The following is a 19442-nucleotide window of genomic DNA, read 5'->3' as shown; positions in this document are numbered from 1 at the left end:
TTCTCCTCCCTCTCACTTCCCCCATCAAGGAACCAGCTTACTATACTAGCAGAACAGGTCAAACAGAGATCAATCCTGGACAAATCAGTGCTTGAGGGAACTTTAATGAAAGAAAAAAAAAATGTGGTACAAGAACAATGCAGAAGGGTTCTGTTCCAGGCGGTTTTCCCTTGTACAAGTAGAATGAAGTCATCGAGTCAGAATTTTAAAGTTGGCATTATTTCAGGCATCATTCCAGTCCCTTCACTTTACAGTAATGAATCTGAGCCAAGGTTAGACTTGGTTCAAGGTCACACTATGGAAGCAAAGCTGCAGCTAGAACCCTGATGTCCAAACTCCAAGGCCAAATCTCCTTCTACTATATTACTACCATTAGGAGGCTTAAAAAAGACAGGGAAAGTATGAAGGGCAATTTTTCATAAATTAAATCAACTCTCAAAGCTAGGCATATTTGGAGAGTCAGAGACTACCAACATCGTTAGAAAGAAGAGAGGTTTAAAAGAATAATAAAAAATATCCATATGTACAATATTGTAAAAAAGAGAAGGGAGACAACAGGCTTGATTTACTGGGCCGGCAGGGCAGGGGGCAGTTGCATGCTGGGGGTGGGCTGCATGGGCTGCCAGCTTTCCTGGGTTTGGAGGATGCGGTACAGCTGCTTCAGCTGAGCAACGATGTTATCTTTGATGTCTGGAGTTGAGATCTGCAGGCGGACGCTGCCACTGTCAAAGGATCGTGTGAAATCACCAGAAAACATCTCGTAGATCATCCGAGCCACCACTGGAATGACCTGTTCAAGACAGAGAGCACAAGGGTGTCTGCTGAGGAAAAGCTATCTTTAAACAGCACAAGGGACTCCAGATTAAAGGAAGGATCAGTAAAGCCCTAGGAAAGCCCTCCAATCTAAACTCTAGATACAAGGAGTGTCTTCATCTCTCTGGACTATATCCTGCCACGTTGGTTTATATGAAGGCAAAGAACCTAGATGTAGCACACCATCACATGCCCAAATAGATAACTGCTTATTTAGCAAGATGAAATGTACCCAAATTTCATTCAGCACCTGCCTTATTGCACAATTCCAGGGCCAGACTCAAATGGTCTTGCTGCCACTTCCTAGAAAAAGGTTGTTCTTAAAAGTAACTCACAGGTTTTTCCAAAAAAGCTGAAAGGGTCGTATCTTATAAAGGTCTCAGCAAGACTTTTAATGTCAGTAAGTAAATGAAAGATAAGGTCTCCACTAAATCAGCCAGCCCCTTTGAAGATGCCTTAGTCCCCAGCTTGGTCCTACTGTACAATGTACAAAGCTTGAGTAAGCTATTACATTTGATGGGATTAAAAACCCACACAACTGATGGATCCCAGAACACAGCTCAACCCCAGACTCAGAGGCTAAAGCGTTGGTAAAAGGCAGAGTCATTGATACATCCTAATCTCCTCACCTGAACCAAGATAAGTTTTCTTTCCAGCGGCTTCCCATCTGGCCATTCTTCCCCAAAGCATAGGTAGATCTCAAATGGTGGCTGCTTCTCTATCTGTCCTTTCTGGTGGGCAATGAGATCTGCAGAAGGTGGACGAGCAAGTTTGGTATAGTGGGTCATTCCATATCCACTCAGTAAATACCATCTTTCATGCTGTCTAATATGGTAGCTACTAGCCACAACATATGCCTATTAAATTCAAACGAATTAAAATTAGATAGATCCTTAGTCACGTTAGTCACATGTATTTGCACAATAGCCGCATGCGGCGAGTGGCTACCATATTGGACAACACAAATATAGAACATTTTTATCATTTCAGTGGGTTCTTTCGGACATCAGTGAAAGAGACTTGGAGTTTAAACCACATTGTAAAATTCACATCTCAGGGCTCTCCCTAAACTTGTCTTGAATTCCCAGTCAGGTATTTCCCAAATGAAAAGACTGTATATTTTTCTGATGATGAACAGAGTCAGCTTCCAAAGTTAAGAGTAAACTGGCAGTATTTGGGGATAAAGACAAGGCTTTCTCCCTCCTTTGCCCTTAAAGGAGCCATAACTAACCTAAAAATAGCTTGCGAGCACACAGCTTTAGTGTTGGAACATGCTGCCTTGTTCTGAACCAAGATTCTGTTCTACTTGACTTCCTCCAGAAGAAATTTTTTGATCAACACCTTTTTTGCAGAGCCAGGGAAGTGATGGAGGGAAGGAGGAAGCCATACTTCCAGGAAGCAGTTTCCACCATCAGCCTTCTGAAAAAATACTCACCACTAAGGAATGTTTCCAGACAAAACAGCTTAACCTTCTTTTGTCTCTCAATCAGGTTGGGGGCAACAAGCGATGGAGCACATGGCCCAGACCAGTACACCTTGCACTGGCACAGCCTGATGGCATAAATGGCATGACCGCTGACCTCCAGGATCAGTCCTCTGTCCATGACGTCTAGCAGCTTACTGGTGAACAGCTTCTGCTTTTCATTGGTGATATGCTCTGGACCTGGGAACTTGACTTGCTCCAGGCTGACAGGACCAAAGAGCTCCTCCTGGTCAGGCATGGGACCCAGATCCCCATAGAAGAGCCGGCAGCCCTGGGGATTGCTCACGGTCATGGTCTGCCCATACTCCTTCCCACGGTACTGAAACTTGATGTCCAGGTCAGTCACTGCAAGGTGAGAGAGGACAGTGAGAGTCCTGCTCTGTTGCTCTGCCTGTCCATCCCTAAGACTCATGCAAGTCCATCAAGATCAAGCCACCTTTCAACCAGCATTCAGGAAGGCCACTGCCAATAGTTATCCTTCCTGCAATAAAGGGAGACATCAACATATCCCTGGAATATTCACTCAAAGGCTGCCTGGAAACAAACAGTTCAAGGTCCAACCACACTATCTCTGTTCAATCACCACACCCTAAGGGCTAGAATTTCTCAAAGCAAAGTTCTGGATTCTTGTCTCCTCATTTCATACTGAGTCTTCATATCAATAGGCATTGGAAGGAGCTAAAAACTAGGTATCTGTTATGTGCCTCATTTTTGGCTCATTGCTTAATATCTTTTCTAAAGGAATAAGAAAAAGTACCAAGCCATCTTTCTGCAAATTACACACATGAGCACATACCATAGATCTCTTCTAGTAATATATCATAAAAGGACACAGCTCACAGCAAAGTTAAGTTTTGCTCTGCAAGTGTCTATTTAACCCAATAAACTATCTGCCTCTTGGACAAAATTCTAGCACTCACATTCCCCACCACGTGTAGTATGAAAGAGAGATGGGCATTGACATGGATTCTCCATTGAGTTAATTTGTGCCCAATTCAGGGATTTCCTCTGGGTCCTAAAGCTCCTCAAAATGCAAGAGGCTCTTTAACCAAATCCATGGCCACTAACTTCCCTATAATATAACATAACTGGCCTTATCCCCAAATCCCAGGCCTTTCACCCAGTTAAGAGGTGAGTACCCTAGAGCTACAACCAATCAGAACATCCCCATGGGCAAGAAAACAAATGTTTTCTTCTTCCCTGATAACTCATCGGCCAGCCAGGAACCAGACACAGAGGCTGCCTTTAGTGATTCTATACATGGCAAAGAAATGGACAGAAGATGGGGTAGGAAAGGGACTGTAATAGGAGCCGAGGACCCGGTTATGAAGATCAAGTCTCACTTACTTGGGAGAGAACTGATCCACAGCTCTGGGGAGCTATAGAAGGGCTGGATAGGTGGCTGAGGTACTTCCATCTCCAGAGGTTCAGTTTTGGGCCACACTGCTTCAGGGCTGCAGTTGCCTACACTGGCTGGTGCCATGGGAGAACCTAAAACAGAAGGATGTGGGTGAGCAGGCAGGGGCACACACATGTACCTCAGCTGTTCTGAGACTCTAAAACCCAATACGGTCAATAGACATGAGTCAAACACAGGACCATGACGCAGTGTGGCAGTCCATCAGTGGTTCCCACAATCAACGTAATAAGAAACAAGGCTCCCTTGTTCTGCATCCGAACCACATCACCTCTCCCCTACACTCCTAGTTCTCAAAACCTGCACTGACTGAAGATTGATAGACAAGTGGGTTTTCTCTGGGATTAAATTACAATGGGCATGAATGAGAGGTTCCCAGTTGCAAAATTTGACCCCAGCAATTAAAAATAAGCTCCCTGTCATCCTTAAAATGAACCCAACTGATTTAGTTGATTAGCTTCAAGTAAGTGTTAAAGAAATTCCATTAAAAAAACTTTTACATGCACAAAACATCTGGAAGGATATTCAAGAACCTGGAAGGATCTGTCTCCTTCAGGAAGGAACTGGGAGGTTCAGAGACAGCATGAAATTCAACTGATTACCTTTTTGTACCATTATGAATTTTAAACCATGTAAGAGTACAGTGCATTCAAAAATATCCAATTAAAGCTTTCAAAAAAAGAGAATGGAAACCCTATCCTATTTTCCTGCTATTGTCAAAGTTGGCCCACTCCAAAATCTACCAATTTTCTCCTCCTAGCCTCACCTCTTAGGCATCTAGTCTTCAACAATTCTTTTTCCTCTGCCCCAACAACTCTGAAATCACATAGGTTAATGTTTCTTTGACCCTTTGTGTACAATCTATGTACCCATTTTACTTTTTTGTTTTTAATATATGACTCACATCTTTCCACAAAGTCCCTAAAATAAGGTCATACAACATTAGGTTTAATAAGATATGAACAGAAATAGGAAATCAGGATTTTGAAAATAGGTTGCATCCTTTTAAGGGGTGAGAATAACAGAATGAGCCAGCCAAGGTTTTGGGAAAGGATCCCACACCTCCGGATGTGCGACTGTTAAAATTTCACTCAGTGAGAATATAGCATGTGGCAATGCTGACCTGAAAGAGCTTTTCTTTACTCATCACTTGGATGCAAAGATAGAAATGGCAGTAAGTGAAAGAGGGCCAATGAACAGATAAAAAGAGTCATTTCCTGATTCTTGAAGGTAGGGCATCACCTGGAGTAGGGCACTCCAAAATCCCAAAGGATACAGTAAATTTTCTAGGTGGCACATGCATCTCATTTGGTCCACAGCAGCCACATGGAACTAGAAAGGCAGTGAAAAGCTGCTCAACTGAATGCATGTCATTTGACTAGGGGCATGTCAGTGGACAGGTCAAGTGAAGAAGCCGCAGAAGAGCAGTTCATCTTGTGTCTGGGCATCCTCAGAATGTGCAATGGGAAAATCAGCACCTGCTCTGTCAAACACAGTGACCTTCCAACCTCTCAACTTATTTTCCTGGGAAACTGAATTCAAAATGTCCATAAAAGAAAGGTTTCTTACAGCTAGGTTCTATCAGAGTATAGTATTAAGAGCTGCAGAAATCAGAAGTTTCCCATGATAGCAGCCTTAGCAGAGTAGACCCTGTTTAGGAAGTGACACAAAATTTATACTGAGGAAAACTGGAAGAGTTTGCCTACAATTCATGAAAATGAGTCTGCACTTGGCCTGAAGGGAACCAGCAAAATTTGTAACAGCTGATGTACGTGTATGTGGGACTGAGAATGAATTTGTTTTAAATTTCTATAAATTATTATATGATTCAGAAGATGTTTCCCATGCGTCAAAGTCACTCCACTGTGATAATGGGGCCAGCAGAGTTCCCTTGCCTGTGACCCCTACTTGTTGACAAACAGGCAGCCTGGCCACAGGGCCTGGTCACTGCCCCCAGTGCATTGGTGACTGAGGAGTCAGCAGTGACAAGGTCAAAGTCCCTTACATCCTCCTCATCCCTCATCCCCCTGTACCACCCACCACCACCCCTCACCATTGATGTTCAGGAAGGGGAAGGTGTCCTGGATGGGAACATGGTGCTGTGACTGATCGAGCTCATCTTCCTCATCTTCTTCATCCACATCATTATCCTTTTCATCCCAAGGAGCAGACCCAGTGGACCCTATGGGAGAAACACAAACAAGCCAGCAAGTTAATCATTCAGGCTGCACTGTCATCCATGCCGCTGATCCACTGTACAAGCTAGGGACTGCCAGCATGGAGGCTCCTAGGGTTCAGTGTGCACCCTCAGTGCCCGAGGGTGTGTTAACCCCACTTCTAACTCCTCCTACAGAGCCCTAATGTAAGCCCCCCCCAACCCACAAGCTACAAACCTTCCTCCCTTCTCCTAGAAATTTCTTAATTCCCACATTAGCATCGTTTTTAAGGAATCAAGGACACCAAAAAGCTACATATGTGGCTCTTAGTTGGTACTTGTTAAGCACTGGGTAAACAGGATGATCAGGTGGTACCTCTTAGCAAAAGTATCCTACAAATTAAATGATCATTTATAGAGAGATCACACTTTATAAAGTTCTCTTTATAAAAAGAACTTAGTGGTTTTTACATGTCATGTCAATTGAGTATTATAGGAGCCTTTGAAGAAGGCAGGAAAGATGAGAGCCCAGATTTTACCACTGAAGAAACTGAAGCTCAACAGTCATATGACTTGATTCAGTGAATGTCCCACATGGAGTGAAGTGATAAAAGCTGGGTTCTGAATTCAAACATCCTAAGTTTTAATTCATCCTTCTTCAAAAATGCCTGGCCTCTCCTCTCCATGTTGAGTCCCAGGAGAAGCTTATTTTTACAGAACTCTCTATCCCCTCTACTTTCTAATGCTTTCAGCCATCAGACTAGTAGGTATTCCCCTAAGTAAGCAAGAAGATTTTGCGGAGTTTCCATCTTTTGTTCTTTGGGTCCTTCTTCAGGAAATGTTTTCTGGCTTTACCAGTCTTCAACTTTGTAAGCTGGTTGATTCTGAAGTTGATTCCTTAAGAGCCCAGACCAGACATGGCATATGGTTCACTGTCTCCCCAGAGCTGGAACCTCACCTGGGTTGATGATGGAGCCCTGGGGCTGGGGGATGTCACACACTTGGTATATCTTCACTGGGTTCATGGGCACCTCCTTGGTACCATCGTACATCAGGTTGAATTCTCTGCTCTTGTTGAGGGCACAGCGGAGCTGGGCCTTCCATTTAGCTGGGTCAGGGTCATCCACCCCTTCCTGGTACTTTCCTGTCTCCACAGCCCAGGCCTGAAAAAGAGGAAACTAGTGAGTACCTCCTACTGCCCAGAAACACCGCAAACTGTGTTCACCTTCTCTGGCACAGACACACATCCCCGGCCTGGCTACCCCACCATCCCAATCGCAAGTTACAGAGATGGCAGCAAGAAATGGCAGCCTCAGGCCCAGGCAAGGTAAGGCCTGGGGAAACTAAGGCATATGCAACAGGATATTTTGAAAGGAGGAGCCTTATCTCCAGTGGTGGTGCCAGTACCACCTGTCAAGACTAAAATGGCTACAAGGAAGAGTTGAAAATAAAGAAAAATCTGGAAAAATATACACCAAAATGCTAATAGTAACTTTGGATTACAGGATTGCAGGTACTTTTTTTGGTTTATTTGTTTCTGACATGAATTACTTATGCAATAATTAGACAAAGGGAGAAGGTATATGATAGGAAGAGTTTGGCCTTGCTGTCCCCTCCCTGTCCAGTCTTCAATCTGATGCATAAATATTGCAGAAACCAAGTGCCTTTTGGAGAAATAGGCTGTAGGAAGGCAAGAAGCACACTCTGAGGGTTCAACTTGCCTCAGCTCGAGCCTGAGGGCCTCAAGTCCTAATAGGCCCACATCCCCTGCCTTTCCCTATTGCCTCAACCTCACACTTCATTGGAAACATTTTGCTGGAAATGCCAGTGCCTGGTGGCATGGGCTAACCCACAGGGGCTCCTCCTCTCTGGTTTTCAGTTTCCAGGTCTAACAGGCATATATGTGTCTGCTCACAGGATTTTACTCTCCCCCACTGCTAACACATTCTCAGATCTTTTTTTTAGGAGTTTGACATATGCACTGATGCAGAAAAGAGGGATATCGTTAGCAGAAAACTCAAGGTCAGGGGCACACACCAGCTGGTTCAAGCTGGCAGGACATGCCACTTGTCCAGTCCCAACTCCCCGGTCTGCTCCTGTCCACAGGCTTCTTCAAGCTGAAATGGAATTTTCTGCCCCATCCTTTGAGATCTCTGATCACCCTCAGTTACTCCTGCAAGCCTCACAGTCATGAGGAAGTTTCTTCCAATAATAATACAAGTCCTCCGCCAGTTCAGACTCCTTACCATCTTCTCAGACTCGGGCGCTCCTCCATTTGTTTTGTGGAACACAATCAAGAGGCTTGACAATGTCTGCTGCCCCAGGTGGCTTCATAGGCACCCTTCCAACCCCCTACAGGAGATTTCAACTTCCCTGGTCCCTGGTGTCTGAGAGGCACATTGTTGCACCCAGCGGTCCCTGGCTGCTGCCTCCCCACATCTCCCCTTCCATTTATTTGATCCTCCATGCCCACTCCCACTCTAGCCCCACCCCGCTGGCCTGGGCTGTGCTGACTTTGGCACGAGTCTGCACATTTCTGTGGCTCCCTAAATCCCTTCCCCTCAACAGAGAACAGCTAGACTAAGCCAGAGCCACAGCTACAACCTTCCTGCTCACAGCACAGCCATGCCCCAGGGCCCACTCCAGTCGGGGGAGGACCCCAGCTGATGCGGCAGACGGTGCTACCCACCATATGGCGATCATTGTGATTTATAAGCATTACTTGTTCAAACCCACTCTCAACCTTGCTCCTGAGATTCCAGTCACTGCACAGGTCCCCATTTCTCTTCCTAAAATGGAAATAATCTCTGCACTTTTATGGTAGTCTACGAGTCCCTTCCCATACATCATTTCACTCAGTTCTCACAACAGTCCTGGGAGGCAGGCAAGACTGGCTTCATTCCCATTGTGCTGAAAGGGAAGCTAGAGCCCAAAGACATTACATACATGACCTGATCACACATGCTATTGACGGTAGTAGGATTTGAAGCCAGGCCTTCCAACTCCTGGGCAGAAGGGGCAGTATCATAGGCCTGGGTCCAAATCCTGACCCTGACACTTATTGGATGTGTGTCTGGCCAAGTTACTGAGCACCTCTAAAACTCAACTTCTCCATCGACAGCATGAAGGTAAGCCCTCCCTTACAGAGCTGTCAAGAATTAAATGAGGTAATGGACTTAGGGTATGGAGCAGGCACCCATTTAAGGCTCCTGTCCCACCTGCCCCGCTGCATACCCTGCTGAAAGCCTGTCAGAGCTTGGCACCTGTGAGTGCACCCTCACTCTTCTCCTGACTTCCAAGGCCCCCCCTAGCATTCTGCAAATAAATAGACAAAGCAGCTTCCCATAGCTCTAAGCACACTAATTGCTTTTGTGAGTGGGGCCTTCAGGAACCAGTCTCTCCCCCCATAGCCAGCTACCACCAGACACTTCCAGCATGTCAAGTTTTCAGACCAAGGCCACAACAGGAGGCCAGCTGGGCCAGGGCAGCCCCATCCTGCTCACAGTGCCAACTCCAGTAGTTGGTGCTGGTTTACGGATGTTTTCCTTATCACCTTTATATCCTTATTTATTTTTTAAATTAAAAGCACTCATTTGTTTTCTTTCTAAGTGCCATCAGCCAATTTTCTCTACACGTTTCATGTCTACACCTGACATAACTGAGGTGGGAGGGAAACATCTCTAGACTGGCTCGCCTTTGAGGTGTGAACCCACCTTTCCTAACCCAGTCTCAGCAAGAACCTGGGACCTCAATCGTGAGAGACCCAGGTAGGGATTGGATTTTACTTCTGACTTCCAGCTTCTAGAGGGAAGAAAAGCATAAACTCATATCTCTGTGTCTTGGGAGTGCAGGAACTAAATCTACTCATGAGATCGAAGGCTGACCAGCACAGAGAAGCTGGTCTGGAGCAGAAGCACCGGGTCTGGAGTTACAAACCATATGACTCTCCTGCCCACAAACAGCTTCCAACCTACTTCCACTTTAAGTCAAGCTTTGGTTTCACTTAAGTTTTATAAAATGACATGTGATTAAATTTGTTTTCAATTAAGTAAAACAACTCATATCAGAGCTATTTTTTATTTAACATATTTGTAGAATAAAAACCCAAAATTAAATTGCCTTTAATTTTTAAGCAGAGGCACAATAGTTTAATATCAAAAGAAAAACTTGCATAGAGTCCTCTACACCCATTCTACAGACTAGCCTGCTAGCCCTCAATAATTCTCTCCCAGTCTGAATAACCATTCCCAGGCCTAGACACCTCTCTCTATAGCAGAAGCCTTTAGTGAATGAAGAGGAAGGGCCAACTGCTGACCTTTGGAAGCTTTTGGAACAACCCCACCAAAATAATCCCTTAGAGCTTAGCCAGCCACATCTGGGACCCTTTGGGATGTGAGCTGAGTACCTTGACCAATGAGAAAGAATAAACAGCCTCAATTATAGACGTGCACCAACAAGAGAAATCACTATGCCTGCTAAGTGTGGGCACCCCATCATAAACATGCTCTCTGTTGTGCCAGCACTTCGGCTCTAGTATGTTCCCTATGCCAAAGTAGAAAACAGAACAGAAGACGCAAAGGTCTGAGAGCACTGGAAGACATTTTAGGTCAGATGGCGGAGGAAGTCCTTTACCTTGAAAATGGTATTTTCCTCTTCTTGTTGGGGGCTATGCCGGGTGGCATGTTTCCAGGGAATCTGGAAGCGTTTGGAGTCCCTGTGCAACCAGATGAGCCCAGGGTACAGGCCACTATCCACCTGGGCCACCAGCCAGGGCTTCAGCCGAACCCTGCGGGGGTGGAGCGCCATGATCTGGGTGGGAAAAGGGGGAAGAAGTGGGGAGAGCAGGAGAATTAGGCCAGCCACTGGGAACTCTTCCCAGCCACTGTTCCCGTAGGATAGAGCTACAGTTTCATTAGATGACAGCAAAGAAACTAAATATGGCAATAAGCTGTGCCAGGTGGGGAAGAAAAGAGAAGAGGTTAAAAGGTTCTTTTGATTCTTATTCCCAAGCCATTTCTACTTCATGCGCTAGCCAAGTCAGACTTATCATGTAAGTAGATCACATTTCTGCTATTTAAATCCTGAAGCAGAAAAATAAAAAGATGATGTCATCCCCGCAGGGACACAGTCCTTCCTGAAGTAGCAGGGCTTTGGACGACAAGGAAACTGCTCTTTTCAATCTCATCTCAGAAGAGGGAAGAAAAGAAGCTATGGAAACGGCAAGGATATGGGCAAGAACTTGAAGCACACTCTCTTTTTAGACAAGTCAACTAAAGGTGAAAGGGGCTATTTTAATAAGAAATGACACCATCGTGGTAAGACAGAAGTAGGTGGGTCTTAGTTCCAAAGTCCTCACTTACGTAGATGAACAGGCAGCGTATCCACAGCGATCTGAAGAGCTGGGCTTTGAGTCAGCTTTCCTTTCTTTGAGCCACCCAATGATTCTGTACCAAGAAAAAGGGTTCTAAGCTGGTTATCTACAGGAAATCCAGTGTCCGGGAGAAGGCTTAGGAACACCGGAGGCGAAGGCTCGGAGCACCCAGCCGTGCAACCGAGTCTGGTCAAGCACAAGCCCTACAAGTACCAAATCCCACAGTTCCTAGCCCTGTATTACTAAAAACAGGCAGAAGACAAGTCCTATACTGCTAGGACAGCCTCCTCACCTGGGTCTGTTTATCCTCACTGGCTGCAGGAGCCAGCCTGGGTAAAGTCTGCAATTGATTCTCATAAAAATACAGAGGCACAGCAGATAACATTTGTCAGCAGCCAGCACTCACAGCAGGACACAAAGGCCTTCCCAGATAGGGTGCCTGAAGAAGAACCAGTCTCTGGAGAATTGTTTGTCTGGGATGTTGTGTTTAGATGTTTTTTGGTGTGTTTCTTTTACTTTGTTTTTACTTAAGCTGAGACGGGGACTCCTGCAAAATAACATTGATTCGACAAATATTTGTTCGTCAGCTACCGTGTGTCAAACACTACAGTTAGTCACTAAACACTAAACCTCAATATTTTCATCAGACCCGCTGAAGAAATCCACATTGGAACAGGCCACAAATGGCCTGCGGAGGGAAGGGAGATAAATAAGTCATCTTCGCACCCAGAAGGATCCTCACTTGGATGGAGGTTCGGAAACCAAACCTGGTGAGTCAGCCGAAGGCTCCCACTCTGAGAGGCTTTGCTGAGGGGGTGGCCCCTAACACCACTTCTCTTCCCAGCCAGACATCTAACCAATAGGGAAAACCCAAACCCAGCTCAGCCTCTGGCACTTTAAGAGCAAGGCAGGACCTGCTCTCACCTGAGCCTTCTGACCCACTTACCAAGTCCTGCAACTGAAACCTTCCCCCAGGAGTACAGCTCACAGCGGGCAGGTGAATACTGCGGGCATGCAGTATTCAGATGCCCCCCACCCCCACATTCTTGGCCTTGGTTTAGGTGGTTGTAGGGCAGCAAGTCAAGCCATCAAATCAGGAGAACACTGACCTTATAAGGAGGAGGCACTGCATATTCTCCCAAGGACAAGTTCTACCTTCTCCTCAGTCCTAGCCTACTGGAGGGGGATGGGGCAAGGGAAGGACAGGAAGGACTGGGAAATGGGAAGCAAACCGGTCAACTTAGTGAGGGGCTTTTGACACTTTCTATTTCAGGTAGGTCCTGTGTCTGGGCCTGCCAGACACCTGAAATCCACCTCCTGATGGATTGTGGACTTTTAAGAAAAGGGTTTATCCTGGTTTACCCATGGCTCATCAAGAAAAAGCTGAGGCAACCAAGCCAACACAAGGACCCGTACATAGTGATGGGGAAGGAGAAGCAGCCACCCAGAAAGATTGATGATTAAGATCTAGAGCCCTGGGTTCTCGGTGTTCTCCCAAGATGGCACCACACATGAGCAACCCCACCTCAGTGTGCCCTCCTCCATGCCCCACCTTGCACTGCTAACCCTCTCCACCTTCTGGAAGCCAACCAAGATCTCCCCCTCCTGCTATGCAGCCATCCAGTAACTAAGACTCTAAAAACAGGCAGAGGGAAAAACTGGAAGTAACCAAAAAAACAGAGGAGAATGGCTAATCACACATTCACAGATTACAACATTAAGCAGCCATTAGCAACAGAGTGTCTGAAGAGTTTTTATGGGATTTGGGGAAATGTTTACAATATGAAGTTAAGAGGGGGAAATGCAGGATATGATACTGACTGGATGGTAGTGTCTCCATCGTGTTACATAACATGCACTTGCATATACACATATACACAATAGAAAAAGAGAAAGAAATAATATACCAATGCGATGATATTTGTAGTGGTTACCAGGTAACAGGATTATAGGTAAATTTTATACTTGTCTATATACTTTTATGTATGATTCACATTTTCCTACAATGACATGTTTCAATTTATAATTTAAAAAAATACTACAAGTAGTATTTTTTTTAACCACAGCAAGTTAAGTCATGTCTTGACCCCTGGAAGGCATAAAAGATGATGGCCTTAAGCTGATGAGACCATGATAACAACAATCATTTGTATCTACATAGGCTTTACAGCTTTTACATTCACTTTTACTTAATGTGTCTGATTTCATCCTCATGATCTGCTAGAGGTATAATTATCATCCCCATTTTATAGTTGGATTAACTGAGGCACAGAATAGTTAAGTGCTTTATGTGGGGCTTGGACCCAACATTCCTGAGTCAGGATGTGCTGCAGCAAATCCTGCCACTGTACCCTGCCTTCCAAGTCCCTTCCTTCTTCCATACACTGAGAGTAAACCAAAAACATATAACAGAGCTCCAAGCAGAATGGAGTGCCAGTGACGTAGTTAGGGAGGATACTGCATGACACCCACCCTCAAACATACCTAAATCATAGTTCTCTCTTAAACACTCTCACCACCCAAAATTCCAATGTCCACAGAACAACCTCAGCCTAGGTGAACTCAGCCCTGCTATCCAGCTGCCATCACAGCTAAATTCAAGGCCTGTATCTCCAACAGGTCTTTAACTAGCAAAAGAACAAAGATGCTACCCACCCACTCCCCTCACACTGGGCATTGAGCAGGGACAGGACCCTTTCAACCTCCCCAAGGCACTAACCACCCTATTCCGGATAGCAGGTTCTCCATGACACCCCCACTGCCACCTGTCTAGGCCCTGCCCGGACTAATTTCCAGGGACATGGCGACCCCAAAGCCAAGATTCAGCTGTCAGTGGTTTTGATCAGAGTGAAACACACCCACCATTTCTTCTAGACAGACTTTAACGGTGGTCCTACTTTTCTCCTTCCTCCTGGAGAGAATTGAGGTGCCCTTTTCCAAGTTCCCCAGCCTTTCCTCCATTTAGTTCAGCCCGGCTTAGGAGTAAATTCTGGATCTCTAGCCATAATTTCCACACCCTTCCTCCCTGCTGGACTGAAGTTGGGGGCCAGTGAGAAGGCACTGCGGGATACTGGGTGCCATTACCATGCATTATACATACATCTAACACTAAATTCCTCTCCCGGGTCAGCACCAGCCTCATCAACCCCTACTTAAGCACCTTCCCCCTTTGCAGTCCCTGCCTTCCACCTCTGACATCTACCAAGAGAGAAGGGCTGGGACAGGAATGACCCCTTTGCCACAAGGCAGGCTTCCTGTGAAGAGTGGCACCCCGGGCCTCCTTTCCAGGCAGACCTGGGAGACTTTCCCCATTTCTCCACCCGCCCTCCATCCCCTTCAGGCAAAGAGAGCCTCACCCCCAGAGCAACCACACCCAGCACCACCCTCCCCAGCACCAAGCTTGGTCACTTGGAAATCATGGGTGTCTCCCAGGCCCAGGGCTAGGGGCTTAACTGTGCTAAACAAACTCCAGGAGAGAAAACAAACTGGCTAAAGCTCCTGGCCGCCCCCTTTCCCAAAGTCCCCAAACAGCCACCTAGGCCAAGGGCAGCAGGCCTGGGAAATCCCCTCTTTGGGACACAGGGGAAGGAGGCAGCCCAGAGAGCTGGTTAAGACTAGAGGGGTGGAGGCGCCTTGCTCTATCCAATGGGGAGCGGGTAGGGGCCAAGAGCAGCACACTCCGGTTGGGTGGGGAGGGAAAGGGAGTCGACAGAAGTGTGGGTCAGGAGCGGCCCCGCGCTCTAGGGCTAGGGCCGCCCAAAAGGTACTTGGAGCGGTACGACAGGCACCCAACCGCAAAGGGTATCCCCAAACACATAGGGGTCCCCAAGCAAGCTTTCCTAAGTCCACAAACCCTGGCACGGACCCTCTCCAACAGAGAGCGTGACCCCCTCCCTCAAGCTAGTGTCCAGAAGTTGGCGTCCCCACCTTTCCTCAGACCGGCTACCAGAAGTGGACGTCCCTCCGAATCAAGTCCCGAGTTAAGATCACCCGTCACCAGCGCGTTCCTCAACTGGCTGGGCAAGCAACACCTGGCTCTGCGCAGATAGAGACTGTGGGCTCGATTCCCCGTCCCGCACCAGCCCTACCTGTCCGGCCCAGGTGCGCAGTGCTCACGTCAGCGCCTCGCCCCAGGACGCTGTGGCCCCCACCGCCGTAGGCCACGCCCCAAGGCGTGACCACGCCCTTCTACGTTCATGATTGGCTGGTTGGGAGAAACCTGATACTCTGCGTTCCTGGGCGGCCCCGCCCCGCCCAGCCCAGCCTTTTCCCCACTGCACCCCCTGCTTATGAACCCGGCTGAGAAAATTCCTAGACTCAAACCTGGGCTTTTCGCCTCGGGGTCGGTGGTCTTGGGAACTGGAAGCGACAACTAGGAGGTCACATCATAGTCGAGAAGGTGCCTCTCCTCCGTCTTGCCCCACAGTCACCCTGCAGTATTGAAACAGTTAAACACAAATAAAGGTTTAGAGAGTCTGGTTGGCCCTACTCTCCGCTCGGCCTGGGTAAGTGGAATGGGATGGGGGGAAGACATCCAAGATACTTGGGCCCTTCTGGGGGACGCCCTGGAGCTTCCAGAGCAAGAATTCTGCCTTTACTCTGCTTCTTACCCGCGTGACCCTGAATAAGTTACTTAACTTCTCGGTTTCAGTTTGTTGATTTATTGAAAAAGAATAGTGTGCCTTTTCTAGTCACTATCCTGTAGTGATTAAAGCATGGCCTCTGGAGCCAACTATTTGGGTTCAAACCCCAACTCCATCAGTTACTACAGACTTGAGAAAGTTCCTTAAGCTCTCTGGGCCTGCAGATGAAGCAAACAGTACCCATCTCAAACGTGTGTTGTGGGAATTCAATAAATTACGTCATATAAAGTGCTTGGAACAGAATGTGCTGCTTAACAAGCGCTATATAAATACTTGCAATTGTTATCAGTGTAAGGATAAAAAGTACCATATAGACAGTGCCACACAGAATACGATGACATCTCCTGTTATTACCTGAAATTCAAAGCCTGTATGTCCCCTAATAGGTGCTTAATAGTTTCTTCACCTTTCCCACTGCAGTGAACTGCAGTCCAGACAGAGTGTATGCTTACAGTGTGTTGTGTACCAGTCCCTAAGACCCCAAGGCACTGAGCTGTCATGGGTAAGAAGGGACATAAATGGGATATTAGGTTTTGGAGTTTAAAGCAATAAATGAGAGACCATGAGGGACTGGTGTTGGGTTGAATTTTGACCCCCCTAAATTAAGAGATAGAAGTCCTAGAACCCCTAGAATGTGACCTTATTTGGAGATAGAGTCTTTACAGAGGTAATCAAGTTAAAGTGAGCTCATTACAGTGGTCCCTAATCAAATATAACTGGTATCCTTATAAAAAAGGGAAATTGAACACAGAGATAGATGGTCATAGGAGGAAAGATGAGGCAAAGAGACACAGTAATGAGATGACCATCTATAAGCCAAGAGGAGGGGCTGGAACAGATCTCAGAAGAAACCGACCTTAACAGGTATCTTGATTTTGGACTTCTAACCTCCAGAACTGTGAGACAATACATTTCTGTTAAGACACCCAGTTGGTGGCTTTACTTTGTTTCCATGGCCCTAGCAGACTAATACGGGTAGGTTGGAGAGCTCCAGATTGGTAATAATGTGGACTTAATTCCAGTTCAGTTTAGGGACATAGCTAGCAAAGGCCTGGGAAGTCAGCAAGGCCCTGTGTCTGACTCAGCCAGCCTGTCTCAGCCACTGAATGTGGCTCCACTTCCCTTTATGCAGAGGAAGGGCTGTCTCATCAGCACAGTCAGCTCTGTCCTGGTGATAACTACTGGACAGGCAGATCTGGCCCAGGGCTGGGCTCCTCGGACCAAGAAAGCAGTCCAGGTGTGTCTGTGATGACTGGGGAAAGACCACCAGGAGACTGTCATTGAGGGAAGCCAAAAGCCCAATGGCATACACATGAGCCTACACACAGGCGTGCACTTTTGCACTAGCAGAAATTCCCATAACTAAGGTAATTTCTTAAGGATCTTCTTTAGAAGACACATGTTTTAGAATAAGAAATTCAAGGGAGAGGGCTCTTCACATCCTCTAGTCTAGGAGTGATACCGGCTTAGAGATGTCTGACTCACACAGTATTTTACTTCACATAAACACCCAGATTCTCAGCATCTCTTAAAGAGTCAAATGCTCTGGACAGCCTGGGCCAGCAGTTCCATCTGGCAACAGCTACCCATTTAGAGGGAGTCTACCTATTACAGTCTGGACAACCCCACCCTATTGGACTCACTCATTTACTTTAATTGCCTGACCCTGTAAGCATATGCATTTGCAGCCTCTAATCCAAATTCCCCCTTTTTATAGGTAAAAAACCTGAGGCCCAAGGAGGTCAAATGATTGACCCAAGGTCACAGAGCATATTGGCCACAAAGTCAAGACTAGAACCCAAGCACAGGGCTCTTTCCACTTGGACCCTGCTCAGCACCCAAGCCAGAGTCTGTTCTGACTAGCACTGTACTGGTTGTTAAATATTAAAAAGAAACACCCATGTATGTAGGCACTGATACCATGGTGAACAAAACAAAGCCCCAAGTTTCATGTCACTCTACTGAAGAATCAATGGAAAGAAGACAAAGCTGGAGGAATTATAACGTAGAGTGAGTAAGGTAGAGATAAGGAGGAACTTTCTGGGTCTTCAAATGATGAAACCTGGCAATAGGCCACCCTGAAGTCATCTTTGCTTGAGACACACCTTATCTGGCGAATAAGAACATCTTGTTCTTCTATGGAGGAATCAGTTCTGTGTTCTCAAAAGAGGCCTCTTGGGATTCAGACGTTCCGCTGTGGCTTGGGCCTTGAAGTTCCCATCACCTTGTCCTCCATCCCTCCCTGCTCAGGTGGGGCATTGCTGACTCACCTGTGAGTCTGAGTTTCAGGCAGTGGGATGTATGTTTCAGAACAGCGGTTCTTATTTAACAACTGCAGAGAATCGGGGAATTCCCCTCTCCTGCTCCCAGGCAGCTCTTACTTGGTGAAGAGGGGTCTTGTTCACCACCAGGAGGCTATCAGACATATGACAGTAAAGCTACGTGATCCAAATCCTGCTCTCTCCTTGGCAGAGCAGAGGGCATGGCAACTGGGGTTGCTCCCCATGGTTCGGAACAGTGGAGAGCTTAGTGTACCTGCAGTCAGTGATAGTCAGCAATCTCTGAGATGGAGCTATGTGTCAGTGGAGCTGCTGAAGAGGGAACTGGGACATCAGGCTGCCCAGTTCCCGTGCTGTGCTCTCTCGGAGGAACCCAGATCCCACCCAGCCTTCTGGAATGCATTCTGGAGCCCAGTGGGTCTACCCCAAATCCTTTCTTTCTCTACACTGGTTCATCTCTGGCCCCATCCAATTGTTTCAAGGTACCCAGCCTATGGATGAACCTCACACATTGCCTAAACTACAGTCTAAATTATAATGCACATTGGTCTGTCCCTTAGCCTCCATAGATTGTACCCCAGAATGAGACCCAAATCCTAGAATCATCAAGATTTCTGCAGAGGAAGCTGCATCAAAAATAAATTCATTGATGTATCTTACTTTCCAAACTAGGCAATGAAACAAAATTCTGTTCGAGACTTTAGGAGAACTCCCCACTAACATGTTCAAAACTATTCAATTCTCTTTTTTTATACGTGAACCAAGCTGAGCACTAATAAGTGTTCTGAACGAAGCAACTTTCTCTATTCAAAACTTGGCTCTATGTTGGGGGAAGGAGGAGGGGGAAAAACAAGGCCCAGTAAGTCACATGGAATTAAGCTGCTCCCCTGGAACCCTTCTCTCCATTCTTGCTCCCATTCAGTGCCAATCTGAGAGTCCACTTCCATCTCCCCTGACAAAGGAAGCCTCCATTGGCCCTGCAGAAAAAAGCACCAAATAAGAACCTACAACAAATACCATGAATGTGGGGGTTCATAGTCCTGATTTCAAATATGCTGTCCTGTTGGGACAGAGCAGTGTTCTGATTTTGACTTTCATAGTCACCCCAAAAATCTATCCTGTGATTGCACGCTACTCTGAAATGAGATGGTGGATACAAACACTCTGAAAATGGTCAAGTGCTATGTGGATGGGAGGCATCATCACCTCTGTTATCTGCGCTTTGTTTCCTCATGTAAATCATTCTCTTCAGAAATCTTCTGCATCCGTGGATGTTTTGCT

General features: G+C 46.5%; 1 protein-coding gene across 3 annotated transcripts in view; it reads right to left on the bottom strand.

Moving 5' to 3' along the window:
• Positions 1-84: 84 nt before the first annotated feature.
• IRF6 (interferon regulatory factor 6) overlaps positions 85-19442 on the bottom strand; it is a 35742-nt gene continuing 16384 nt past the window's right edge. The window contains exons 2-10 of one of the 3 annotated variants that reach the window (XM_073216987.1): positions 15563-15670; positions 11229-11312; positions 10501-10677; positions 6827-7031; positions 5767-5895; positions 3644-3787; positions 2249-2641; positions 1443-1561; positions 85-790 (exon numbers count right to left, since the gene is read on the bottom strand). In XM_073216987.1, the coding sequence (XP_073073088.1) occupies positions 566-790; positions 1443-1561; positions 2249-2641; positions 3644-3787; positions 5767-5895; positions 6827-7031; positions 10501-10674 (1389 nt within the window). In that variant the 5' untranslated portion in view covers positions 10675-10677; positions 11229-11312; positions 15563-15670 and the 3' untranslated portion in view covers positions 85-565. Of the gene's footprint in view, positions 791-1442; positions 1562-2248; positions 2642-3643; positions 3788-5766; positions 5896-6826; positions 7032-10500; positions 10678-11228; positions 11313-15166; positions 15359-15562; positions 15671-19442 lie in introns of those variants that run through there. The other 2 variants (XM_073216988.1, XM_017659715.3) reach the window with 2 other exon arrangements.

This window comes from Manis javanica, chromosome 11 (assembly GCF_040802235.1).
Source record: "Manis javanica isolate MJ-LG chromosome 11, MJ_LKY, whole genome shotgun sequence".
In the NCBI taxonomy this organism is placed as follows: domain Eukaryota; kingdom Metazoa; phylum Chordata; class Mammalia; order Pholidota; family Manidae; genus Manis; species Manis javanica.
The sequence above is the reverse complement of the archived record's forward strand: the minus strand, read 5'-3'. Positions and strand labels throughout refer to the sequence as shown.